Source organism: Pagrus major, chromosome 1, assembly GCF_040436345.1.
Source record: "Pagrus major chromosome 1, Pma_NU_1.0".
Classification (NCBI taxonomy): domain Eukaryota; kingdom Metazoa; phylum Chordata; class Actinopteri; order Spariformes; family Sparidae; genus Pagrus; species Pagrus major.
In genome coordinates this window covers 19,447,764-19,475,425 of record NC_133215.1, presented here as the reverse complement: position 1 = coordinate 19,475,425, position 27,662 = coordinate 19,447,764, and the positions used below count along the sequence as shown (strand labels likewise).

Sequence of the window (27,662 nt, the reverse complement as noted above, 5' to 3'; positions counted from 1 at the left end):
AAAAGATGAAATTTGATTGAAAAACATGATGAGCATTTTTTCTGTCGAGGAGGTTTTGTGCGGATCTTATCTTGAGTGACACTTATAGTGCACAGAAGCCATGGTATATTCAGAAGTCTTCACAGTTTAATACCTATATAACCTGTTGGTTATAGATGTCTAATTTGTTCAGGTAATCAATAAAATTACATCCAATAACAACATTTTGGACCATTGCGATTCATCCCTTTGTGCCACCTAAGTGGCAGTTTTCAACCTATCAGAGCTAAAGTCAAACATCATAGGATAAATCTGGTGATATTCTGTATTTTTCTCATTATCCACAATTCCCATTAAAAGACCAAGCCTAACAATTAATAGAGCCAACCAACAAGCGTGTAACCAAAGATTTTTCCTCTGTGAAACAGACAAAATGGCTTTCCACACCACACTTAGCCCAGGGTTAAAGCATTCTTATACCGGATCTACACAGGTTTTTTAAACGCGGGTCAACCAGCTAAAAATCGCCTATTGACTCCATTCCCAAATTCCTTCCTTATTTACACAACACCACTGGATGTTGATAACTCCTCATCACTTCGCCAATGAAATTTTGTGTGTTCATCCGGGTCTTATGTTTAGATCAAAGCTGAGCCGAGCTGAGGTGAGGTGAAAAAAATCGGGGTCTACTGCAGAGTCATTTGACCCGGGATTTTTGACCAGTGGAAAAGGGGTAATAGATCCCTCTTAGCCCCAGACTGAGAGCGCTTTTAGTGTGGCATAATCCTGCCACAGCCAAAGGGACCGACCCCCAACTTTAGCTTGGAGCTTGCTGGACCCGCTCAGTGCTTTTCACACTAAATATTCTTATCTCTTATGGGGATTAAAGCTAAGAGTTGAGCCTTGGGTAACTAGCCCTGGGCTAGGCTAAATATCTGCTGGCACGCATGACTGATGTTAACAGTCTAGAATGGCACACAACTACTATGTTTTCTTTTACACTGGCACATTTTAGCCCTGTGTTTAGTTTTTTTAAGTGATAGACCTGCAAACTTGGAGCTAACCCTGCTATGCTAAGAATCTACAGCCATGCTAGCAGCTTGGTGACACACAGTGTTGCCTTGAGATAAATGCTAATGTTAACATGCTAACATGCTCTTAATGACAATGCAAACATCATTGACATGCCATCTTCACTATCTTGGTTTGTGATGATGGCATGCTAACATTTGCTACTAAGTGGTTCTGGGCAATGTCATCAAAAATCTATATCACAATTCATTAACATATTGGTTGTGCTTAACAAAATATATCTTGTGTAAGGATTACCTATTGTCACAGTAGAGCTATTTAGCTAATATATATCATATATTATCAACTCTTTGTATTGAACAATAAATAGAAATTCATGGAATAAGCAGTTCTGAAAGCCACAGGCAGGGTATGAAAAGTCAAAAATTGTTGAGAGATCCACTGACGGTGTGTTGATTTTGTTTTTTCCACAGGATACATCGACAATAACAAAACAAAGACTACTGCCAGTATTATCCTTTAAAGGCAACTTGTTAGCACCATAAAGCTGAAAGACCAACATTTTACTGAATGTGTTATTATGTTAATGATACGCTGAGAGTTGGAATTTTTTAAATAACCATTTCTTACACTAAATCTACTAAATATAAACAAAAATATTATGGAAATTCCCCAAATGCATTTGGTCCTTGTGCCATGACCAATACACTTCTTTCTATCACACACATGGTCACACATTTATATATAACATCTCAGAGCCGAGTAATTTTCAGAATCTCTAGCTCTATCTTTATCTCATTCTCCACTTCCTTGTCTGCACTCATTGCAGGGTTATCGTACACCTCTACATGTGGTTTCTTGTTATTTTCCACAGATTCTCTCTCTGTGTGTTCCTGGTCGTCAACAGCAATCTGGCAGCATTTACAGCAGCAGCAACATTTGGTCGTACACGCACCAACCACTTTGTCCCAGGGAGCCAGGGAGTGGGCCCAGAGAGGCAGGAAGTCCCAGGATCGCAGCGCTGCAGGCAGACACCCAGGTTTCCGTTTCTGCAGGACATTGATCACGATGATGATGATCAGCATGAGGATCAGAGGTGCACCCACGCCTACCAGGACCTGCCAGCCAGCCAGAGACAGGCTGAAGATGAAGAGTGGTAGGACAAAGAAGCAGGTGATGATGTAGACAGCAGCAAACCAGCGGTAGGATGCGGTGATGTTGCCCAGGCCTTTAGCCAGCCGGATAGGGATGCGCATGAAGGGGATAGGATACCACAGAAGGATTCCAGTGATGTTGAACAGGAAGTGCACGAGGGCAATCTGGAGCAATCATCAACAAACAACAAACTTTACTGATATGCTTCAGTTATTATTTTTCTCCTCATAAAATAAAACGTTTGAGCTCTATTACATACCATTACATGCTAAAATATTCATACTAACAATTATTTTGTTAATTTTATGCTGTACAGGTCTATAACTTCCTAACAGTTTCCCCATATAACTACTTACTTTGTTTGCTATATTTGGTACTGAATAATTAAAGATAAAGTAGCATTTCACTGATGTCCTTCCAACAATTTATTCTGATTAAAGATTCCATATCATGATCATTTTCAGGTTCATACTTTGATTTTTGGTGAAAATGTTTACATGCTTTAATGTTCAAAAAACATTTTTCTCATACAGTCCATTGCTGCAGCACCTCTATTCACCCTCTGTCTGAAGACTCTGTTTTAGTACCTATCTCTTTAAGGACCTTCTCCTGAAAAGCCCAGTCTGTTCTGATTGGACAGCTTTCACAGGCCTGAGCAGGCACCAACCATTGTTTCTGACCCAGCACTGCTGTTGTTTTTACAACCATGGCCTTGCTGGAGGTGTGGCTGAGGACAGTGACTGTACATCTAAACCTTATGGAAGTCCTGATGGCTCATCTAAAGGCACAGTTTCTGAATGTGTGCTATATGCGTTTCTCTGTGGATTAAGCGATTTAATACTTTCACAGTATTTATACAGCAACTAGACCTGCTTTCTAATAAAAAACACATCGAAATCTCACTTTTTACAATATCAGATGTTTAATTCTCAGTGAAAATCAGGCCAGCTTAGCATGTATTCAAATGTAAATCTTGTCCAAGAGTCCAAAAGTTTCAAATAAAACATCATATTAACTTTCTAATTTCTGTTTTCCCTATACTGCATCCCAAAATAGCTAGCTGTTTTCAGGAAACCGATCGAAAATATGAAGAAAATTTGAAGCACTCAATTATCCTGTCAAGCTGAGAATTTAAAGTTGCAATAGATACCTTCTGGATTAAAAACAAATATATTATTAGAATGATATTTACACAAATATAAAATAGGACTTAAAAAACTGGCTTCCCCTACTTCCCTCCACCCAATTCAACAAAAAATAATATAAAACCTATTAAAGGGTCAATCTGTTAATTCTATATGTGTGTTTTTGTGTGTGAAAACTGACCTGTAGAGCATTAGCCAGGGTGTCTCCTGGACTAGCCATAGCTGCCAGGATGGCTGTGGTGGTTGTGCCAATATTTGAACCTAGAGACAATGGGTAGGCTCTCTCTATGCTGATGACGCCAATACCTATTTAAAGAAATGCAGCACTGCTTAAAAAAACAGTAAATCACTCTCCACAGCATTCAATCCAAGGTAATAAAAACAGAACCAGATTGTCTTTTTATGGGAATTTCAAGTGCAAAAGGGATGGATGGATGGATAGATGTCCTCACCAACAAGTGGAGTAATGGCAGAAGTGAAAACTGAGCTGCTCTGCACAATGAAGGTCATTCCAGCTCCGACTAAAATGGCAATGTAACCTGTGACCCAACCAAATGGGAATGGGAAATCTGCAAACACAAACAAACACACAATATCCACGTTTTACTAACAATGTAATCACATGTACATTTATTGCACGTGACATATATACAGTGTCAAGTGTTGTTCACCGGTGTTGAGAATCTTCTTGATGACACCAGCCACCTGTCCCTTCAGCATGGAGTTGAGCAGCTTGACGATGAGGATGAGGCAGGAGCAGAGCACCAACAGAGAAAGAGCCAGCAGGATCAGACCCACTGCCAGGTCAGGCAGGTTCACATTCACAAAGAGATGCTTACCTGAGGACACATGGAAACATGTACATGGTTTTCCTAGAGAGGACACACTATGGATCAAGCAGAGGATTACTTTTATCCTTGTTTTATAGCTGCAATAACATTTTTTTTCTGATCACTCAGGAGAGAAGAACACCACAAGAAACCTGAAAAACACTTATTTAGAGTATTACTGAATAAAGTTATGGTTGGTGTTCTAGATCATCCACATGTTTTTGCCGGAAACTGCTGTCGAAAATGGGGTCAACACTTTCTCTACCTATGAAACCCAAAACGTTGAACTAAAAAAGACTAAATGGCTCAATCAAGGCAAGGATGATGTTACCGTAACTGCATGTTAAAGCTGATAAGTTCATCGCTACTGCTATTACTACTACTACACTAAACAAAGCCGCACATATCGTGATAAGATTATTGGACATTGACTTAACGTACAGATGACATTTTTTTGCAATTCATGTTGGAAAAAAATAATATCAATTCTGTGAATGCTGGTCTTACATTTCTTGACATTGAACGTTTCAGAAATGTTCTTCAGTGTGGTGGTGATGTTGCCATCGACCCAGCAGAGAGACACAGATGTGCAGTTCTCTGGACCAGGAACTGTGACATTCCTTAGGGTCTGAAACAAAACGGCAGTTTGACAATCAAGATTTAAATATTGGATGTTTATGAGTATTTGAGTAGGTAGCTGAACTGCTTTGGCCTTACTGTGTTGGTGAAAGTTTGGCACCATCTCCTGACGAGACTCTTATTCCTCGCCTCTGGGTCTCCGGTGGCAATCCCACTAATGACAGACTGATCCAACTAAATCGGAGGGGAAAGAGAGAGAACATGTAGAAATCCACGACCTTGATGAAAAATATGTCCAATACTGCTTCATGGATTCTTGTGTCACATTTCTACCAATTTATATTTATTTTAAAAAAATAGACGAAGCTCCTGTGGAAATTCAGCATTGAGTCATATAGATAACATTAACAAGTGGCCAACCCCACTACTGTTAAAGTATGTTCGCTATCTGTCTCAGCTCAAGGACATAACAGTTATACAATCAGTTAACTTTCGACATTATGTGGTTACCTATTGTCTTTACAGATGATATGCAATAAACACAGTGTTGCATGAAGCAGTTCTTCTACATTATGTTAATTTTGTAGTTTATTCAGATCTTTTGCAAAAGCTCACAAATAATATAATTTGTTGTGAAAGATTTACCTGAGGCCACTTATTGTAATTCACCCTGGATACTAAACATCAAAACTAGAATGGCACTCAGTAGAGTGCATACCTCCGCCAAGGCACAACAGTCCACTTTTATTCACTTAAGGCTAATCTAAACTAAAAAAATAATGAGGTCTACTCTGAGCATAAACCCATCCTCCATCCAATTTTCATGGAAATCCATTCAGTAGTTTTTGTGTAATCCTGCAAACAAACCAACCAACCAACAGACAGACACGGGCGAAAACATAACCTCCTTGGTGGAGGTAATTATAATGCTGTTGAGAAAAAGTCTGGTATTTGCAACAAATCACATCTAATGATTTTAAAGGTACCGTGTGTTACCAGAAGACATTGTGTTAATCGTTCAGGTCTAAGAAACATGTTGAGTTCATTTCCTTCCTTCAAAAACATTTCCAAAGCTGATTTCTAAATACCTTAAATCTGCGTTTAAATTCTAGCAGTGTGTTCTTCCTTCCTGCCGTTGTTGGCACATTGGTGGAATCGTGTGAAAGCGGGCAGGATGTTGGTATATTTTTAAAATAAAAATAAAAATGTGCAGCTTTGGCTCTGATGCAGCATATAATCTTCAAAGTATCTAATTAAATGTATCACATTAATGTAGTGGAGTGGAAATATAAAGCAGAAGAAAAGGGAGATACTTAAGTAAAGTATAAATACCTCAAAATCATACTTAAGTACAGTTAGTCATTCTGTGTGTACAAAATACAGTCAAAATAGTACATTGCTCCATAGCAGTATTAGTGGTCAAAAACTCCACATGGTAGCTTTAATGTCCTAATAACAAAGTATTTCTTCAGATCACAACAATAACACAACAACATCACCAGAAATGTAGTATTACCTGTACAATTGAATCAGTGAGGGGATCAGTGATCACATTTAACAGGTCTGGGGCCTCTCCACTCTCAATATTGAAGGAGTCGATGATGAGCTTGGTGACTATGTACAAATAGCCAGTGGCAACCTCCAGAGGCAGCAGCACCAGAACAGAGAGCCAGTTGAAGAAGTCGTGCACTGTAGCTCCTGCAAAAGCCCTGCAGATGTTGTGAAAGGAGGAAACATATTAATGTTGTCCAGGGAAAAGTCATCTAGTAATTTAGTAGGTAAGTCAAATTATTAACTTGTACAGTATTGAACTACTTTCAGATAAACCTGGAGATCATAAATTAGATATTAAAGATGGAATTGTTGTGGATTTTACATAAAGGTGAAAATTTGGTTTTGTAGATTAAAGCAGCCACAAGGCACTTCTTTTTGTGTTGATTCTGCCGGCCCCTGTGGACAAAAGTAGTACGACAACCACCTCCTTGTGTCCAAGAAAAAAAACCCATTTTGTTAGCTTTCCGAACTACAGAGAAGTGGATTTAATTGAGGTTATCCATTAAATACAAAAAATTATTACCTGCGAAAGGTGCTGCGTTGACCAACCTGCGTCATGGCTACAAGTGTGTTGGTGACGGAGGTGCCGATGTTGGTTCCCATGATGATGGGAACAGCCAGCTGCACCGATAGCACTGCCAAAGCACATAAGTCTCCTTCATCATCAGTCCTCTTTCTCCTCCAGATATCCAACATCATCACCAGTCATGCAAACAAAATGTTTCCATGGATTTGTGTGTGTGTGTGTGTGTGTGTGTGTGTGTGTGTGTGTGTGTGTGTGTGTGTGTGTGTGTGTGTGTGTGTGTGTGTGTGTGTGTGTGTGTGCGCGTGTAGTGTGGATGCTTGTACTCACGTCCAGAGGAGACCATGCTGACAACAATGGAGGAGGAGGTAGACGAGCTCTGGACCAGCAGGGTGACCAGAACACCGATGACCAGACCAGCCAGAGGGTTGGACAAAACTGAGTTGTCCTGGAAGATGTCACCTGCAGCTTTACCTGGACGAGAGGAACGCAGGAAGATGTATATTTTAAAAATAAAGCTTTTCATCCCTTCAAAACAGTATTTTGGATAGTTTGATGGAGTGTAAATCACTTTGGATCACTGTGCTATACAAATCAGCTGCATGTTAGCACCATGTTATTGGCCGTTTTCACTGAAGACATTTTGACTTGTCACAGTATAAAAAGCACAGGTGTAAATCATAAAAGGAATGATGGCTGAATTCCATTTAGCTGCTTCAGTTTCAGGATCCTGATGCTGTTCATTCTGCCTCACTGTCAAACTGTCATTACGTATTGGGACACTTTTCACCGGCTGTAATATTACATTCAGTGGCTTTATTTCATAGGTACATATTTGTACTGTGTTGGCTTGAGGGTCTTCTCTCCTGACTGGCTTCAGACAAATGTCAGTGTATTTACCTCCAACGAGCTGGAAAGCTGAACTGAGGATGTCGAGAGAGCAGATGAACATGTAGAGGAAACCCAGCAGCAGGACCAGCTTCCCCACCGCCACCGCCACTCTCAACACCTTCCCTTTGGTGTCCAGAGCTGAAACAAAGACAACAAATCAATGGGATTAAACACAGAGGAGGAAAAAGACAAACGATTATTTTATTAATATTTTTCAAGATTTATCCAACTTTCTTTTCACAGAAGACATTTTCACTTGTCCGAGCAGGAAAAGCACAGGTGTAATTAGTCCCATAAACGACGGCTCTGTTCCATTTCAGCATATCAGTAGTTGATGTCAGAGAACCCCACCCTGGAACTGGCAAAGGTTATGGAGTACAGCCCTTATTAAGTTTATTATTAATAACACCTGTGGCTTCTGCTATGTCAGGTCAAACTATCTGCCGTGATAAAGGCTTATGATACAGTCCACAGAGCTGAAAATCATAGGAAACATGAGAACAAAACCATTTCTACTGTAGGATCCAAAACTTAGTTGAGTGTAAACTGTAAGTAAACACCCAGCTTACATCAAATCCTCTTGTAGATGATAGCGAATATACAAATATAAACTAGATTATTCCAATAGAAAATGCCGGTATACGTATATACATTAGAAAATCACACATAAATGACTCACTCTGGCAGTGAGATGCAGTGACAAGTAAAACTTTCAAAGTTGTTGACTTCACTCAACAGTGAATGAAGTCACTCTTTAACGTTGACGTCCCGTCCACAGTGGGTGTTGGCACTGTCCCAGCTGGCTACTGTCTGGATCATGTCCATTAGTTTTTATGACCTCTATGCTTTCTAAATAATCAGATCATTAACGTTGATTTGATTTACTGTCAGTCTAATGAGGTAATGATGTCTTGGGAGTTCAGCCAACTATGGTCATAATGTAAAGTATTAACTGCCTTTGGAAACAAAGACAGTGGACTTGACAGCTCATGTGTGGTTATGTAACAATGTAATGTGGGACACTATCATATCTACAGTACACTATGTGTAATCCATCATAAGGCATGTAAATGTATTAAACACTGACAATGTTTATCTAATCAGGTTGCATGTTCCTTTAAAAATACAAGGATGAGACGATACTGTACTTGTTACATGAGGACATTACTACTCCTCACCTGACCATGGGACCCCTGTGTCCTTCAGCTCGGGCAGGTCCCATGGGTCTGCCTCCTCCGGCTCCTCGTCAATCAAAGCCACAGTGGAGTGTGCCGGGCTCGCTATGACCTCTAAGACAGACAAAAAGAATGAATACATTCACTGTGCTTTAAAAGCTCTACAGCTAAATACTTTATATGTGACTGATATCTAAATTCTTCACACAAAATAAAAAATACCTTTGCTTTTATCTCCATGTCTCTCATTGGAGTCTTCCTTGCTTTTGTTTTGATCAGCCATTGGCTGAAAAGAATGAGAAAGCAGAAATATTATAAAGGATTTAAATCCAAAATGCTGTATATTTATTATGAAAAATATTAAATGATATGAATATGAAAAATATGAAGGTCACAGAGGATTCTTTCCAGGAACTGTATATAAGTAACGGTCTGAGGATGAGGTGTTTATAAAGGGATCGCAGTGAATTAAAAAAACTGAGAGGTTTTCGATATGCATGATTTAAATGTAAATGAGGTTTGTGTAAATCAGGCAATGTCATGGTGGTTGGCATCAAATCATGTCATTAATTTTAAAGGGAGTCATCAGTTGGCTATCAGGGCATTAGGTTCAGAAAAATCACACATACAGACACGCACAGAAACAGACACAAACACACAGACACACGTGCACACACACACATACAGACACACACACTGCCCCTCACATGCCATGGTATTGATCTTATCGTCACATGGTCTCGCTGCAGTAAAATTCCATTCACACAACAGTATGACACAGAGAGGAAGTTACCAGCTAAATCAATAATTAAAAAGTGTTACACTTCACAGTCTGCTATTTTAATGTATTCATTAACTACTAATAACATTCTCTTACATAAAAATGTACTAATATTATTTCACATTATTCTCTTTTGTTCATAATTTACCAAAACCCTGTTTTCTATACTTACTTATGTCCACTACATTAATTCTATGTTTTATTTGTGAGTTTCAGTGGTTGCTTCCGAGCTAAATTTCAATGTGTTCTGTCATCATACAATTAAACAATTCTATATCAATATGTATGATCTCTACCAGTCTTCATTGGCCTGCATCCATTTTGTCACGAGTCTAGAGTCCAGGATGACACATGCTTTGTGGACCATGGGGTCTGCTTGCCAACTCATGTATTTCATCAAATATACTTTAAAAATATGACTTTGTACATCAAGAACCATACTGTAACGTGAAATCGACTCCTCATTGTTTTTAATGTGATGTTTAATGAAATAGTTTCAATCATATCCCGGTGTGTGCTGGAATATTGATTTCTTTTGGTCCACTGTGCTCTGTACCGGCTACACCCAGGAGTGAAGCACTGCTGTGCACGGGGTAGCTTCTGTTTTTTGTTTAACCATCAGATACCTTTTATGTTATCATACTAGTAGTGAAATATAACAGAAATACTGACAATCATGAAATAAATCTTACAATAACGTTGGAACAGTGGAGTAAAAACGAAAAACTGTGTATAATTGTAAGTCTATTATTCAGGTATTAACAATAACCCCATTAATAATAAAAATAATAATAACATAATTAACATAAATTTATTTCAAAATGTATATCCCAAAGCTTTCAGGTGACAGCAATAGTAAAGCATGCAGATCAATAGAAGCCATGCTCGTTCTCACCTGTGGCAGGCGCAGTGAGTCCATGCTCCTTGTGTGCTGAGCTCACCTGGGCTGCAGCTTTAGAAATACTGCCTCCAGGTAGGCAGGTAAGAGTAGAAGTTTGGAGGAGGTGGGGGTGGACGGGTGGGTGGGAGGAATCCGTGGAGTTTGATGTGCAGCTCTCACATCACCAGGAACACTACCGTGTCATAGATAAGGCGAACACACCTTTCAAACCTTGATTCATCTCACCTGTTGTAATCTCTCTGCAGGTTGTGTCGCAATCCAACTCACATGGTACCTGATAAGTCTTACATTGGTGGTCTCTACCTTTACCTGAACCTACACCTGCTGTTACACCTTACTGGTTGTATGCCTCAGATTCATAAGAAGTTTCTTTTGTTTGTTCCAGTTGCAAATGTGTCCATCCATTTAAAATCAAAGCTCCCGCAGAGAAAGAACTGCCTGTAACTCTTGAAAAACCCTCTATTTACTCCGTTACATCTGCATTGCGCAGCCCTGAGAGTGATGATACCTCCAGCTGGTGGACCTTAACCATGGGAGAGGAGTGGCAGAGAGAATGGCTCCCCTGGCAAAGGTTTATCCCACAACAACAGATAGACCACATGGGGGTGGGGGGTTGCAGGATGTGCACTGTGTCATACAGTGTATGTGGGTGTGTTCTATTTTGGGCACACAATGAGATTTTTCTGCAGCAATCTATTGATTCTCCTAATAAAGCTCCCCATTGTTCAATACTTCAAAATATCAATGACCTAAGTTTAGGCCTGTGAATCAGTTGATGCTGCCTGAGAGGATGTAGAGGAGAGAGAGTCAGCCCAGGCCACACTGATGCATTGACTTTCCATGGAAGTTGTGACCTGATAATATTAGGTGAGGACAGGAAGGGGGGATCACCATCCTCTTTGGCTCACACACACACACACATGCAGTCCCTACCACTGCACTTTTACATCTGAATGCATAGGAGCCCCTTGTAATACTTTATTTCACAGGTCGAGCACCATGTTTGTCTTTGAAACTAGCCCTAAATTACCACAATAATTACCTCAAAATGTATTGAAACATTTTGTTAATAATAATATTCTGCTATTTTCCAACAAGCAGTTGATAAATATCTGCTGATTTCTTAAATATATTTCCGTGGAACTTCCAACTAGTTTCTGCTTAACTTCTGCTGAACATGTCATTTTAATTTCCGACTAGTTTCTCTCTAACTTCCCCAAGTCGGTTGTTACTGTAAATTGAAGTAAATGTTTTAACCATTTACACTCTCAACAATTCAACAATCAAGAATCAGAATCTCTCTCTCTCTTATTCTGTCACACACACACACACACACACACACACACACACACACACACACACACACACACACACAGAGTGAGATCACAAATTATTCTAAATATTAACTTTTTTACTGTTATTGATTTCATTGTTGATGTAGTGTTGTCTCAAATAATAATAACTATTCATTTATGTTGTATAACTCTAAAAAATTGTTTAAAATTGTACCTAAATTTACTGACCTGCAGAAGTTAGACAGAAACTAGTCAGAAGCTAAGATGGCATGATGAGCAGAAGTTAAGCAGAAACCAGTTGTTCCCAGGAAATGTATTAAAGAAATGATCAGCTATTTATTTACTGCTTACTGGAAAATAGCAGAATTGTATTATTAAATTAGAATTTCAAATACGTTGCTTGGTAATTACCACCAACCTACCATGATATTTGCAGATATATACATATTTACTGTAAAATGTCACGTCATATCATTCTACTACAGGAATAAAAACATGTTTCCCTCTGTGTGATGCTTATTGAGGGAACGTTCCTATCAGCGTTGCTTTAAGGTGACATTCTACACATGCATGATTCAGCAGCGACTCTAAAGTCCTTGTTTACCATTTATCATTCTGTACTAAGATTTATTACTGTTGATTATAATACTCGTTATTGCGAGCTGTAAGTTAAGGTTGGGTGGCACTCTCGTTTGACGTGGGCGCTTATCGAACACTCTCAAATTACCAAATAATATTGCAGGTGCCAGCTGCTTTTACTGAACTTTGAAATCAAGTTTCCGTGGTGCATCTGCAACCTGGAACAAAATGCAGAACAATCTAAAGCTTATCAAATTTCTGGCCTCAGGGCAGAATTCATTTTATCTTATTTCACTTCCAGCTGTTCTTGTTTTAAATGTTAATTGCTTTTTTAACTTAAGGTTTTATTATTTTACTAATTTTGCCTTTTTATTATTTTTTTTTTAAATTCTAAGTTTCCTGTTTGTCGCTCTACCTCATGACTTTCCCAGTTGAAATATGAATGAACACTTCCATGCTCCATACCATGATTTATACCCTAATATGCAATTTATTACACCTAAAAATAATACAGTCTAATTAAATAGCCCTCTATAAATATTACATTCATGAGAGGTGATTCTGTTGTACGGCCAACCCTCATTCATATAAATGGGCAAAATAACAGAAAACCTGCAATATATTTCAACAGCACCACAAACTGCAGCCTCCACAATGACTCTCTAAAACAGTATTTGTTTTAGCGAGGTGTACCAAATGAACTGGCAACTGAGGGATTTTTTTTTTTTTTTGTTTATTTATTGGGGCTAAAGCACATTAATAGACATTATGACATTTTGAAACATCAGTGTAAATGTCTCAGGGTTAGGTCAGCAGGTGAATTGCAGCCATGATCCAACATGTCACACCAGAGGCACCCACAGAGTGGCCTAAGCGCCCATCTGGTGAGATCGAGTGACCCCACACTGACCCAACTGTCACCCAAGGTCCCGTAATGATTGTCCACAGGTGCCCCTCTGCATCCCAATGCAGCCAAATAGGCTAACCATGTGATCGGCCAAATGGACCAAACTGCTCCCTGAGAGCTCTGACGCTGTGGTGTGACCTGAGGACAAAATTGAACCACCTGTCAGGCGCAGATCTGGCACAAATTAATTTCAGTCTTGTACTTCCTGTCATGTGATGTCCCCAGTAAAATTTAATGGATGATAAACTGGGGCAACAAAGGAAAAAAATACACATCTATTTTTAGTTTTATCAATACATTTTAGCCTGTTGATTGTGATCTAGTCTCTTCGTCTCTCGAGCTGCGTCTCTCGAGCTGCTCTGCATAAACAGATGCACTGTGTCTTTAGTCCTCCGTGTTACCAAGTTTGGAGTAAAGCATTAAAGGTGTTTTATCTACTTCACGAAACCACATGTTAGAGGCAAAGTCTTCTTAACCTTGTGCAAGTGCAACAGCATCACCTAGGCATCATTAAATGCTATTACAACATTGTACTACTTTGTTCTTTTTGGTATCTTCTTGACATTATTCAGACACAAAGAACCTAATTTACTGTATTTGTTTTACTTTTTGAACACTGATATATTGTAGTCAATACTATATGGACGAAACCAGTGCTTTTATTTCTGACCATCACCTGGCTGGAGCAATTCTTTTACATAGTCCTTTCATTTATACCATATCTTCCTGTATGTTAGAATAATAAAGTAAACCCCACATGTCACAGCAGCACAGAAGCAGACTATGAGATAGTTCATTAAACTATTCACTTCTTTATTTAATTAGAGAAAATGAGCGATGAATATAAAAAGCTATATAAAGTACAATATATGCATTACAATTTCATAGACTCAATATAAGTCCAGCTTTGCAACTCTGGCAACTACATATAGGCCCAAATAAGGTACAGTATGTGGGTATAAGTCTGAATAAATACATCAGTAGAAATAAGAATATATTAAAGCGTACAGTGTTATTTAGTATATTTGAAGTTTATGTTATACGCACACACTATAAAGTAACTACACATTACTATGATATATATGTAATAAAACGGAAAGAATACCACCACAATATAGCATACAACATGAAAATGCAATTAGAACAATATAACAGTAATATAGTAATATTAAATAGTGGTTTAAGTAATATAAGGCAATGTAATATAATGTGAGATACGTTACTTCTACTCTGTATTACCATCTGATGTAGTATAAAGCTAATGTTTCCATTATTATGCTTGGATTATTTGGCACACCCACTAGAGGGCGTAGTTCGACACTTTAAAACCTTGAGTCTTGAACTTTCAAAATAAAAGCTCAATATTTCAGGATTTGTACATCACTAAAACAGAAATGTATGACTGAAAATGTCTTTGCCCTGTTATTGTGTCTGGTTGTTTACTGGATCAGTAAGAAGAAGAACATTTTTCTAACGTACAAATGACTTTTTTTATTATTATTATTATTTCCGGGTCACGTCAGTGTTAGCTGGAGCAATGACATTGTACCAAACACAGACGAAGTCCGACCGCCGAGTGGCTTCAAGTCTGTTATTTCACATGCTTTTAAAGCTTTAATTAGCAGCGACATCGCCGTCAACATGTCATCCGCCACCACAGATTTAACGGAGGGTCGACAGCAAACGGGAGGACAGGTAAACACACCGATACACGCGCCTTATCAGACAAGATGCTAACGTGTTAGCTGGCTAGCGTTAACTTTGGATGAACTGTGGGTTGTAACCGCCTCCTTGAGATACGGCCCGAGGTGTTGTCTGCTGATTAAATCTCATTAGTGTGTCTGTAAGGCTTGCCAACAAGTCTTGAATCAGTAAAGGATGTTAAAGTTAATGCTGGTGTTATGTGTGTTTAACTGCAGGCTGGATTAGGCTACATCCCCACAGATGAAGAGAGGAAAGTGTTTCAGGAGTGCAACCACGAGAGCTTTTGGTACAGGTGTAAGTTCATGTCTGCCATACACAGGTCAGATTAATGATGCCATGTTAATATCAAATCAAAAAGGCGTAAAGATGTCTGACATCAACATGCTCTCTTCCACAGCGGTGCCCTTATCTGCGATCAGCATCGTTGTCACTCAAGCCCTTGTTTCCAAAGGTAACACTACGAATAATGGTAGACAAAATATCTGTAAAAAGATCAAATAAACACACCTTGAACTTAAAATCGATCTTGTGCTGTTTAAATTTGCAGGGGTTCTGTCTGCGTCTCCGAGGTTTGGATCTATACCCAAATTGGCCTGTAAGTTCATGAATGTAAAGCTGAGAGACAACACACTCAGCCGCCTCACAACAACTGAATAGAGTTAATATATGTTGTACATGTTTATCATTAGTGTGCAAGAGACAATACTGTAGGAAATGATGCAAATGTCTGAACTTTTGCCAGTCCAGGCCATGGCCAAAATAATGTCACATAATTGTTACTGGGGTATTAAAGGGACAGTTTACCCCAAAATCAAAAACATATATTAATTCCTACCTGTATTGCTATTTATCCATCTAAACTTTGGTGTGAGTTGGAGACACTGGCTGTAGAGATGTCTGCCTTCTCTCCTATCAATTGGAACTAGATGGCACTCCATGAAATACATTAGAAAAACAGACCTTGTTGTGAGCAGTTCATGTAGGAATTATTTTCTTTCTGCAGGACGACACCTGCCAACTGTGTCACCACGCAGAAGGAAATGTGCATCTACTCATGGTTGAGAGGCACCTGCTTGTGACAGCTCAGGATGTAAACATTAATGGCGTACTCCTCTGCTGAGCTGTAACATTAGCTAGGTCAGTTAGCTGGCCTCTCGTCCATGAGTAGATGCATGCTCCCTTCTGCGCGGTGATACAGTCGGCAGGCGTAGTTCTGTTTCTAAATCTCAGCAACTCGCACCAAAACAATATGGCTAAATACCTACAGGTAAGTAGTGTTTTTGATTTTGGATGAACTGTCCCTTTTTAAAAGTGTGTCACATGCATGTGTAATTATTTATTAGAGTATGGTTGTCCCTCCAGTTGCTGGCTTCTGTGGCTACCTGTTTGGGAAAATGACGTACATGAAGGAGTGCCAGGAGAAGTTCAAGAGGTTGTCGAACTCCCCTCTGGGAGAGTCCCTCAGACAGAGGCAAGGGCTGCCTCCACCAAAGTGAGCACCACACACACAATTAATTGTGATACTCTATGTTTTTATCTACCAACCACCCCTTGACCATTTTTCTTCTCTACTCCGCAGTTTCAAAGGTGCTCAGTCAGAGATGAGTGACCCAGACACCTTGTCATTTGACCCCATGTTCCAACCTGCAGGAACCCCCGGCCAGAGAGGCTACAATACAGAGCCAGTCATGCAAATGGGCAGATCAGATGACTACAGTGCACCAGGTAAGTTGTAGAAAAAGTCAAAAGAAATAACTCTTTCTGGTGATATTATGTCCTATTATGATATGTGCTTCTCATCACTGCTAAGTTGTTTTAACTTCCCCGTACAGCACCTTGAATATACCCCTGTATGAAACATGCTTTAAAAATAAAACTGGCTTCCCTTGCTACCCTATGTCATTAAGTAACTTTTCTGTCAGTGTTCCTAGATAACCCTCTTTGTCCCTTTCCTTGTGCCTATCAGCTTCAGTCGAGTCACGTGTGGACGATGATGAGCCCCGGAGGAAGGCCATCCTCTATGAAGATCTGCGGATGAAGAACAGAGAGAACTACGAGGTCACGCTAACACATAAGTCTGAGACACTGCTCAAACCATCACCTGAGAAGGAGCCGACAAGACCCAAGAAAGAGAGTGAGCTGCTACTGCGAGGATGTGTTAAATACTTGCGGGGTTGGGAACAGTTGAGGGGTTAATTTTCAGGTACATCTGTTGTTTTTATTTGAATCTGTAAAAGACTGACTAACTCTTTCTCTCTTTATGTTGCAGTGAAGAACGCTTATGGAGACACCTGGGAGGAATGAGTCCCTATTTGAAATCAAGATGTAAGGCATCAATGACACTGTGGAACAGTGGGCAGCTCAGTGACCATAGTGCTCCAGTGTGACTGAGCTGTAAGAGTTTGATCAATAAATGTCTTTGTTGTGAGTCAGTTAAACCAAACTACATAATGATTAAATCCGTCTCTTTGCTTTCTTTGACACTGATTTCAATGTACTTTTTTTCAACTTTTTACCGACACAAAATTCAATTTACAAAGGAAGAATAATATTGAAGCAACATTTGACCGCTATTACAGCAAAACTTGAATGCACACGAGATAGTCCATTCACTCTGGTTTTAAAACATGGGTGTTCACTAATAACACCATGATGTAAGTATAACTAACTATCAACGGTGTCTTTATGATTGTTGTGGAAGAGAAAGTTAGTCTCAAACAAGCACTTGTTTTCGGGGCATGTAAACCAACTAGATTAATAGTTAAAAAACTGAAAAGAACATAACTGAAGGTTTAAATGGTAAAAAATGTATTCAATCTGCCAAAACTTTAATGGAAAAGAAAAATCAATGGACATTTCAGTAAAGCAGGAGAAGTATTTTGCAGTAGTTAAAACTATTTTCACTTTAAGATTCTGGATTTTTTCAGTGAGCAAGGGGGAGTTTTTTGTGTCTTAATTCATGTCTGGAGGGAGTCTTTAAATATATTTAAGTACTTTGTAAGAATATTTTTTGTGATCCTGATTGCACTGGTTTTTTTTTTATTTGTTTGATCACTTAACTATGACATGAGCTTATCAATCAAGTTTCAGGAGCTTTAATGCATCATTGCATTTATTCAATTTCTTGCTATGAAAGTACACTTTTAATATAGTACAGGATGTGCACACAGCCCTTCATGTGTAAATGAGTTTTTTGTCTGAAGACTTTGTTTGTAAACATTTATATAAAAAGGGAGGGGAAATGGTACAAAAAGTTTATGTACAAAAGTCACCCAGCATTAACATAAAAAAGAAATCATGTCCTTATACAGGCTAGCAACCACGCCACAAATACTTCCGAAGCCTACTGTAAAATCATTTTAACAATGTGTCCAAGCTCTTTACATTGTAGATGACACAATCCATTCTCAAGAGATGTTGCAGGTGCCCACAGGTGTTTAACAATAAAAAAAATTAGCACGGCTGATAGAAGAAGCCTCTTATGGAATGTTGTAAAGCGATCAAATTAATAACCACAACTACTGTTGACCATGACTATGGTTGTGGTTGTGGTTGCAGCTGTGTCCAGAACTCGGCTCTGAACTGTGTCCATGACTTAGTCCAAAGCTATGTGCTGGGCCATGTCCATGAGCAATGAGAGGTGGTGTCGAAGTGGACAGAGGAGCGCTGATCGAATTCTGCCAGCCTTCATAAAACTTGGCTGTGGGATCAGCAGTGTTAATGCTGGACAGTGGAGCGTAAGCCTGGACTGGGTAGGACCCTGGTGTTGGATTGATTTGTGGAAGGAGGGTCTTCCTCCGCTCTTCTGTGGAAGCAGGTACAAACATAACACCGCTGATGCTCCTCAACAACCTGAAAGGCATCATCTTCTCAAGAACACCAGCTCTGGCCTCAGTCAGGTCCACAAGAGAGAGCCTTCCTTTCCCATACATCCACCCAACCAGGATGCCAATGATGTTGCAGGGCAGCACACTGTGAGGGATGAGGGCGGTGGTGATGAGGAGTAACACCCAGGGGAGAGCCATGGTGGGGAAACTGACTCCACACAGGAATCCTCTAGTCATTTTTGTGTGCATGGTAGTCACAGCCACACATGCCAGGGCCACAGGAAGCAGCCCCTCGGCGTGACTGTGGTCGCTGTCACTCTGCATGAGATCCACGAAGCTGTAAAACAAGCCTGTGGTGGTCGACAGCAGCAGGAACAAGAACAGGAAACGGACAGTGCCGAAACCTTTCTCCAAGCTGCCACCGAGAAACAGCAGGGTCGTAATGCTCAGGAGAAGCTGGGCAGAGTCTTTGTGGTAAAAAGGGTACGTCAAAAGTCTGTGGAGGTGTCCATTTTGAAAAACAGAGGCGCCAACGCTGAAGACACCCGGGATGAAGTTGAAATATGTTTGGATGCCAAACAAAACACACGATAAAAGTGTCACGGTTACAATACCGCTTGTGGGGGCAGGAGCCACTTCTTTAAACACCTGAAAGATTATTTTAAAGTGCTCACTTCGTATCATCTTGCCAAGTGACGTCCTCCACAGATAAGCGAAGTAAACAGTTTACCACATTGTGTGAAAATCGACTGTGGTTTATTGTCTTCACACTTCCTGAACAGGAAGTAAGATACTGTCATGTACAGACTAATTATCCGTTGTCGACTGTAAACCTCTCGGGCTGATACAGAACTTAACTTGGATAAATAAAAGGTTTTCAGTCATTGAGAAAATACTGAGCAGAGTACTTACACGACTACTATTTAATTGCAACTCCCAGAAGTGTTTACATGTAAAACCGGGCTAGCTTGAGCGCTAAACGAGAACTTCTGGTCAACCCTTTCAAAATAAGACATGTATTAACGCCCAGTGGTATATTCTTTGCTGAAATTATCTTTAACTGCGTAGCAAAATGAAGTTTGTAAGCTATATGCGACTGGGGACATTAAGACTCAGATATCCTCTGCTTGTAGGATTAAAAGGAAGGCTAAATGTAACTTCTTGCCAACGTCCATGTGGTAATGTGAAGAAAATATAACTCAACTTCCGGTTAAACGAGCTTCTTCTTCTTCTTCTTCTGCTTAATGCATGTAGGAAGTAACTTACATTTACTCAAGTACTGTACTGAAGTAAAATTTGAGGTTTCTATATTTTGATGATTCCATTTAGAAAAGCAATACAAGGGGGTGAATACTTTTACCACATATACAGTGCCTATAAAATAATAAACAAGCGTACATATGTACATGTAAAATATACATACATATACATTGACATTAGTGTACTTGGTGTAAGAGAAGCAAACAACACAATTTCCAAGTTAAGGGTAAATATCTTGCCAAATTGTGGATGTCACATAAACACTCCTCTGTAAAATGTAAATTGTCTTTTTGGAAAAAGAAAAAAAGTCAGACGTCAGCACGTCTGTCCCCCTTCCGGTGTCGTATGGTTACTGCGGCGGATGTTGATGTTTTGTTTCGGAGCTTGCTGAACGATGTGAACTGGATCGTCTCCGGGACGGGCTGATATTTCCGTGACTGTCTTCACGGTTCTCACTGTACTCTTTTCTCGGTGCGGTTTCGCTGTTAGTCGGCATCGTGTCTCTCCCGGTGTCTCTCCCGGGAAGCGCGAGGCCGAGTCGTGCGATGATGGAGGACTTTGATGAGATCTACGAAGAGGAGGAGGAGGAAGAGGAGGACGAGGACAGGGCCGCGGAGGAGCAGCTCCTCAAGTACGCTCCGGACCCGGTGGTGGTGCGAGGGTCCGGCCACGTCACTGTGTAAGCAACCAGCGACAGTTACGGGCACCGAGAGAGGAGGTTACCGTCCCCGTGAAACGATTAGCAGCTGCGGTCTCCGTGGTAACTGGCTGCTAGTTAAGCTAGCTTCCGCTGGTGACCTAGCGTAGCCAGCTAGCTACTAAGTTAGCAACGGGCTAACTATGAACAGGCGAGGAGTGGCTGATTAGACTTAACTTTCGTTTTAGCTAAAGGTTATATGACCTAACAAATATGTGCTTTCTCTGCATTTACTGCATTATGTGACACGCCACTCTGTCAACTATTTACAAGACAGTCTGTTCCCGAATTTGTTTCCAGTATGTCGGGATTTTATCACGATTTTATCAGACTCCTCTGATTAGATCAGATTTGGCTGACTTGATAACCCTTGCGTGTGAATGAATTGTAACCTCAGTAATGCCACTGTCAGGCAAACAAAAAGCTGCAGGACAGCAGCAGCATTTTATTGTAGCTTCGTCTTCAAGTTGCACTGCACGTTACACACATTTGGCTCTGCAATCCAGGATAAACACTGACACTGGGCTGCTTCTGTATAGTACACTATTAGTTTGATTTATGACAAAAGTACATGGACATACTTTAAATATATTATATAACATACCAGATTGCCTCCAATCTGTTATAATAATAATAATAATACTAATGTGTCTGAGCGCTCCCTCAGTAACAACATGGTACATCTCAGGAGGTTTATCTTCAACTCCTGATACCTGCTGGGTTCATCAGTTTTACCTTTGACTAAGTGTAGTAAAATGTTGCCACACAGGGGGGCTGAAATGTACAGTTGATAATTAATCATTTTTAATGAAGTGCATGTCTGCTTATGTATAACAGTCTACTTTTTTCCATCACCCCCGCAGGTTTGGGCTAAGTAACAAATTCGAATCAGAATTTCCATCAGCACTTACGGGAAAGGTGAGTGTTTTGATGTAAATGTGTAGTAATGTTGAAACATTTTGTGGTGCAGTATGTTGTCTTGATGCTTTCATTCAAGTAATCACCAACACAATCACAGATTACTAGGGGTGACACAATTTCAATCCGAAATCATTAAAAAATGTTAGCATTGTATTCAAAGGCAGTATCAGTGACTCCGCTCCACCAGCCAGGGGTCAGATGTTCCAAAGACCCTTTATCGATTTCTTTGAGATGAGGGTTTGACCCTGGGGCATGAACTGAACTGAACATAACTGATAACAATGCCAAAGATCCTTAATTGATTTACTTGGGAAGATGGTTTACTCGGGGACCTTAAAATTGAAAGTCAAATCTAATTGCAGATTTGTAGAATTGAATCCCTACAGATAACATTCCTGTGGCACAGATATATTGGTGTGAACACTATCAGAGCATTCTAACCTGCCATCTAAGAACATTAGACATTACGGCATTAAATGAACCTCGTATGTGCACTTCCCTCAGGTGGCACCAGAGGAATTCAAAGCCAGTATCAACCGAGTAAACAGCTGCCTGAGAAAGACGCTGCCAGTGAATGTGCGGTGGCTCCTGTGTGGCTGCCTCTGCTGCTGCTGCACACTGGGCTTCAGTTTGTGGCCTGTTATCTGCCTCAGCAAGAGGGTGAGATACTCATCCATGTTGCATTTGCAACCTAAGTAAATCCAAATCAACTAAGGATTTGGAAAGTGTGCTGATTTTTATGGGAGTGGGGGAAAGAACTTAATCTAATGTCAATGTTGCGTTCCAGACAAGAAGATCTATAGAGAAACTCCTGGAGTGGGAAAACAGCAGACTTTACCACAAGGTGAGCAGTGATGTGTATGTATTAATATTGAATCTAGGACATGCTATAAAAATGTCTGATCTCTATTGCGTTCTGTTTGCAGTTGTGTTTGCATTGGAGACTAAGCAAAAGGAAGTGTGAAACCAACAACATGATGGAATATGTAAGTATCTTCTGTTGAGAGATGATAAAACACAGGAAGGCTGGTTTGAGTAGTTGATCAACAACTTTAAAGGCTTATCAGAGATCAAAACCCTATACGGTATGTCATAATACTGTGAAGAACGATTTAACAACTGGAAATACATCATGGCTGCAATCATGTAATCCTCCATGGCAACATTTGAAAGGTTAACAGTAGAATAACCCACATAACATAGGAATCTACGATTAAACTTGCGCTTGAATGTAGTCGACTGCCACTGCCACTCTGTGTCAGGACTCCTGCAGAGTCAATGTAGTAGTCTCATTAAGAATGAATGAGGAAGTGTTTGTGTTTGTTTGAAAATGGCCTTATAAGTTAACTCTCTTTTCTACTTCTCTTTTTATATTCACAGCTTCTATTGAGGGTTTTTTCCAATAAAGCTTTGAATGTCTATCATCATATTTTATGATGTCATCACCCTAAAATAAATCAAAAATCCTTAAACAAAATCCTCAATTTGAATATAGTGATTGGTCAGATTACATGGCGAGCACCAAGTGAATAAATATAGTATGTTACATTTCTGAATCAGAATGTCTAGAAACGACTGGCCCTTTCTTGTATATTTTTTAAGGTGTGTACTTGCATTACCCCAAATGTTTCCAGCAATGTTCAAACCCAGAGAAATCCATACGGTTCTTCAGGGGACGGTGCGACTCATTTGGTCGCCTGTTGTTCTAGCTTTCAGGAGAGATTCAGAAAATGAGGAAGAAAACTTGAGTCTTTTGGGTTTTTTTAAATTTAATTTCATTTTTTTATTATGAGACCTGTAGTGCCAGAAATTATGTTCTGTGTGTTTAAGTAATTCACTTTATTATTTTGTATTCTTGAGAAAGGGAGTTTATCGTTGAGTCTCATTCCTAGGTTGTAAAATACCAACGATATGGGTTAGTGGCTCAGTCTAAAGCATCGTTGTTACTTGACGACCTGGGATTGACATTCAACAATCAACAGTCAGTTCTGGGGATAATTCTCATCTTGTCTTACATTGCACTAGAGCACACAATGTAAAAATTAATTTAAGAAACTGTACGTCAGACGTCTGTGAGTGTAAATACCTGACACATCAATGCTTTGTCTGTTGATGACTGTTTAACTGTTGATGTTTAATGCATAATCAATAGCAGGCACAAAATTGCAGATGAAATGTTTGGACATTAATTAAAATTGTACTCTGTACTCAATCAGTACAAGTACCCAAAACAATGACTTAATTACAGTAATTTGAGTAGATGTAATGAGTTACTTTCACCCCTGGGCCCAATGTGACATGAGATTATAAAGTAATTGCTACTTTGGTAGAAGCACTGCAGCAAAATCTCTGCCACTTGAAAAATCTCTATTGTCTGTCAGTAACAGTCTTTTCTCTTATACCCTGCAGGTAATCCTAATAGAGTTCTTACCTAAGATCCCCATCTTCAGACCGGACTAGCCCGACTGCGGCTGATCTTAAACCTTCACTGCTGCACCACAATGGCTGTCAAGCTCCTGAATAAACTACCCTTCCCCAAATACTCCCAATATTTTTGTTTACAGGGTAGCATTGATCCTCCCACATTCTCCAACACATACTTTCTCTACACCCTTGTTTACAAATCCAGCATCTAGACACTCACATGATTTTGGAGTGAATTCACCATTGAACCGTGACCTTCCGGGCGAGTTGGCACACTGTCAAGCCACACTAACCGGCAGCACCAGCCTGTGGGATGTCAGGGGAGAACCAGCCATGTGCAGCATTATGGATTTTGGACCTAGAGCTGGAGACTGGACTCTCAAATTGAATTCTGTGAGCTACAACTGGAATTTTGTCACTTGTATGTTCCCTAACCGAAGCACATGGCACAGTCAGACCATGATAAAAAAAAACACTTTCACACGTTACCTACTGTCACCCCGCCAACTTCACCTGCAACAACAAAAAAAAAAATACACCCCAGTGCTTTTGTAACAGTTGGTTTGGTGCTCTAGGTCGTTATCGGAGGCTGAGGAGACACCATAACATGGAACTCCAAAGGAACCTTCATCCAAATCAAGTCCGCAGCGGGCCGACAAGTCTTACAGGAACATGTTGTGGCCAGTAGCCAGAACAACGGAACTCAATAATATCACCCGTCTTTTCAACTACAAGGCATCCTTAATCCCTCGCCTCCTTTCATATCTCTGCACATTTTACTGTGCATCACCCTAACCCAATGACAATCACACACTCTGACTGTACTCTCCATAGTATGAATGGGTCTTAACGCTACAGTTTACCTGGAACAATTTGTTTTCATCGTCACGTGTCCAGGGGATGGGCTTCTTGTCGAGCAACTGCATCTGAATTGCAGTGGAACAAGTAACCTGGCCACTAGTAATGAAGAGAAAAAAAACCCTTATCTCTCTCTTTTTAAAAAAAAAATATCACACGTTTTGTTCACTGTTTTGGTGAGAGAGAGGCAGTCAATGCTGGCAAAGCTCTTCACTGTTTTGTGTGCGAGTGTGTCAGAGAGAGAGAGAAAACCAAGCAAAAAAGAGACAAATCAGACATGAAGAGATACTCTTTACTCTGTAAAGCAGGGTTCTTTTGTTTGACGCTTTTTCTTTTTGCCATTACCAATCTTTGTTACTTTTGCTGTAGTTATTTATAAAAGCAAGAGTGCACATGTAATATGTGCATTCGTGAAATAGGCCTCAGTTGGGTTTTTTTGCAAAGGTATGCCATGGTTATTTCATTTTTTTGTCTTTGTGGTCATGTGTCAACACTAAAGCACACAATGGCTGTGTCCTTAACACCATCACATGGCCCCTCTTCCTTATCTGCTGACATTGGCTGTTCAAGTTAAGGATGTGGCTCTTATGAGAGGGTTCCTCTGTTTTCACTATAATCTGACTCATTGCATTCATAGCTCTGGGGTGACCGAGAGTGTTAGGTCTTCTTTATTAGGTAACTGTTAGCTAATACTGGGGTTCTGTATCATGAAGCGAGATTACTGGAGTTAGCTTGATAACTGTGCTGAGTAAAAATATGCTGGCATGTGGGCTTTAAGTTGCAATATGTAAGAATTGGCCACATGTCGAAGAAAGGTCACTCCAAACAGCATATCAGTAGAGTGACCGGTAACTAGTTACCTCAGTTAGCGGTCCAGACGGTGAGGTTGCGGTGGTATTACGAAACGGGACAGGTTTGAGCTAGGTGGTTAGCATGCTAACTTCAGTAGAAATCTCTGTCTTTGACATAATGTCAGAACTGTTATTTCTTTACATTCTGTTGATAATTTTAGTACATTTTTAAAAATGTTTTAAAACCAAAATTCTTACATAATGCATTGTAGTGTCTTTCAGCACATTGTTTTGGTTGTGTGGCCTGCAGCTTTACCTTTTCGGTTTAGTTGGAGCTAAAAGGAGGTAAATTCTGGACTTGCATTATTCGGTTGGCCAAAAAACATGACTCCAAATGAACAAAAGGGTTGCCCTGTGTCTACTGTGTGTGTGTAAATGGGCAACTGTTTGCTAGCAAGTTTGCCATTATCAACTTAAAGCTACTGTAAGGGTCGTCGTCGTTTTAGCTAACTTCCTGTCCATTTTGCAGTTAGCAAATCCCGAATCCCCTCCCTCTGCTCTACGTCCCCACATGAAGGCACAACAACATAGCAGCAAACAGGAGGATCCTGCTCTCTGCATTTTCACGAGCAGACAGGACCGCCTCTTTATGGAGTTCTCTGTCCTGATTGGATAAAGTGAGAGGAGAGACGGAAAAAATCTTTCACTGCTTGAGCGGGGGGAGGAGAGACGTGGGTTACTGACCAAACACGCTATAACAGTGATTAGTGTCAGAATATAGAGCTATTTTACACTTATTTTAATGGGAAAATATCACTTACTGCAGCTTTAAGGTGATAATGTGTCAATTAATGCAGGTTTAGGTGAAAGACCTGTTCCAAGGGTCAGTTTAGATCAGTTATCAAGCCAACTAACAATCCTGCTTCTTGATAAAGGCCCAAGACTATTTCTTTTTAACTGTCCACGTGTTATAAATCACATCACAAAGCACATCTCAGTTTAATTAAACTTATGGCCATTTGCTAGCAAGTAGAAGAACAGGCAGAACAGAAAAAGAAGGCCCTTTTTGAATATGGTATAGATTTAGTTTTTCCCTCTCAGCACACATCTTGATTTATAAAAACATCCAGATACTGAGACTGAGAGAGAACAAATCCTCTTGGTTTTAGGTCACTCAGCTGTTGGTGATTGTATGGGTCACACTCAGGGGATCAACATTGTAGCATCAACAAATTCACCGTCAGGTATGTTCCAAAGTTACACCAGGGGGTCAAGCATACCATACAGTTGACATAACTTGAATAACTGTAAAATGATGCATTTGGAGTTTGTTTTGAAATTGACAAATGTCCCTAAAAAATTCAACTGATCTTTCTGTGGTCTTCCTACTTGGATAGTAAAGGACGCACATATTCCACAGACCCACGAAGCTCAGCTGTTGTGTTGGTTTATATGTTAAAAGACCCAAATCCACTTGATTACCACTGGGTTGCCTATCGGATCATCAGTCATTTTTCTATATATTTTGATTGTGGTCTGTTCTGTGTTAATCAAGGCATAAGGCCATATGCAGATATTTGTGGTGTGTGTGTGAGTATGTGCACGGTGATGCAGATGCAAATGTTCTTCGTAGATCTCAGACTGTGATTGGACCCTGCACAGAAAATGAGTCCTTTTTATATAATCTGGAGTGTTTTGTGTGTGTATGTGTGTTTGTGTGTATGAGGGAGAGAAAGATATATGTACATATGACTCATGAGCAGGTGTATGTACAGTAATAAACTACCAATAAACAAGGCTATGGGCATCCTCCTCTGTAAGTCACTGTCGTTTTTATTTCTGCTTGTTGACGTA

General features: G+C 39.9%; 4 protein-coding genes across 4 annotated transcripts; 2 read left to right on the top strand and 2 right to left on the bottom strand.

The window, feature by feature from the left end:
* Positions 1–1,763: 1,763 nt before the first annotated feature.
* Positions 1,764–10,563, bottom strand: slc34a2a (solute carrier family 34 member 2a). Its single transcript, XM_073466087.1, has 13 exons — positions 10,540–10,563; positions 9,086–9,149; positions 8,867–8,977; positions 7,698–7,826; positions 7,128–7,271; positions 6,798–6,909; positions 6,237–6,429; positions 4,859–4,954; positions 4,649–4,769; positions 3,983–4,150; positions 3,764–3,880; positions 3,493–3,617; positions 1,764–2,330 (listed from the first exon to the last, which is right to left on the bottom strand). The coding sequence occupies exons 1-13, from the start codon at positions 10,561–10,563 to the stop codon at positions 1,764–1,766; spliced, it is 1,971 nt and encodes a 656-aa protein (XP_073322188.1).
* Positions 10,564–14,855: 4,292 nt separating this feature from the next.
* Positions 14,856–17,511, top strand: LOC140993582 (OCIA domain-containing protein 1). Its single transcript, XM_073463074.1, has 8 exons — positions 14,856–15,021; positions 15,246–15,324; positions 15,428–15,481; positions 15,578–15,625; positions 16,393–16,522; positions 16,610–16,755; positions 16,997–17,164; positions 17,300–17,511. Exons 1-8 carry the CDS (start codon positions 14,968–14,970, stop codon positions 17,332–17,334), a joined length of 714 nt encoding a protein of 237 aa, XP_073319175.1. The 5' UTR covers positions 14,856–14,967; the 3' UTR covers positions 17,335–17,511.
* A 603-nt stretch (positions 17,512–18,114) lies between these two features.
* On the bottom strand, positions 18,115–19,771 carry rhbdd2 (rhomboid domain containing 2). The gene has a single exon (XM_073468562.1). The coding sequence runs from the start codon at positions 19,539–19,541 to the stop codon at positions 18,549–18,551; it is 993 nt and encodes a 330-aa protein (XP_073324663.1). The 5' UTR covers positions 19,542–19,771; the 3' UTR covers positions 18,115–18,548.
* Positions 19,772–20,493: 722 nt separating this feature from the next.
* Positions 20,494–27,620, top strand: chic2 (cysteine-rich hydrophobic domain 2). Its single transcript, XM_073467854.1, has 6 exons — positions 20,494–20,796; positions 21,678–21,732; positions 22,240–22,395; positions 22,523–22,579; positions 22,662–22,721; positions 24,145–27,620. The coding sequence occupies exons 1-6, from the start codon at positions 20,663–20,665 to the stop codon at positions 24,193–24,195; spliced, it is 513 nt and encodes a 170-aa protein (XP_073323955.1). The 5' UTR covers positions 20,494–20,662; the 3' UTR covers positions 24,196–27,620.
* Positions 27,621–27,662: the final 42 nt, after the last annotated feature.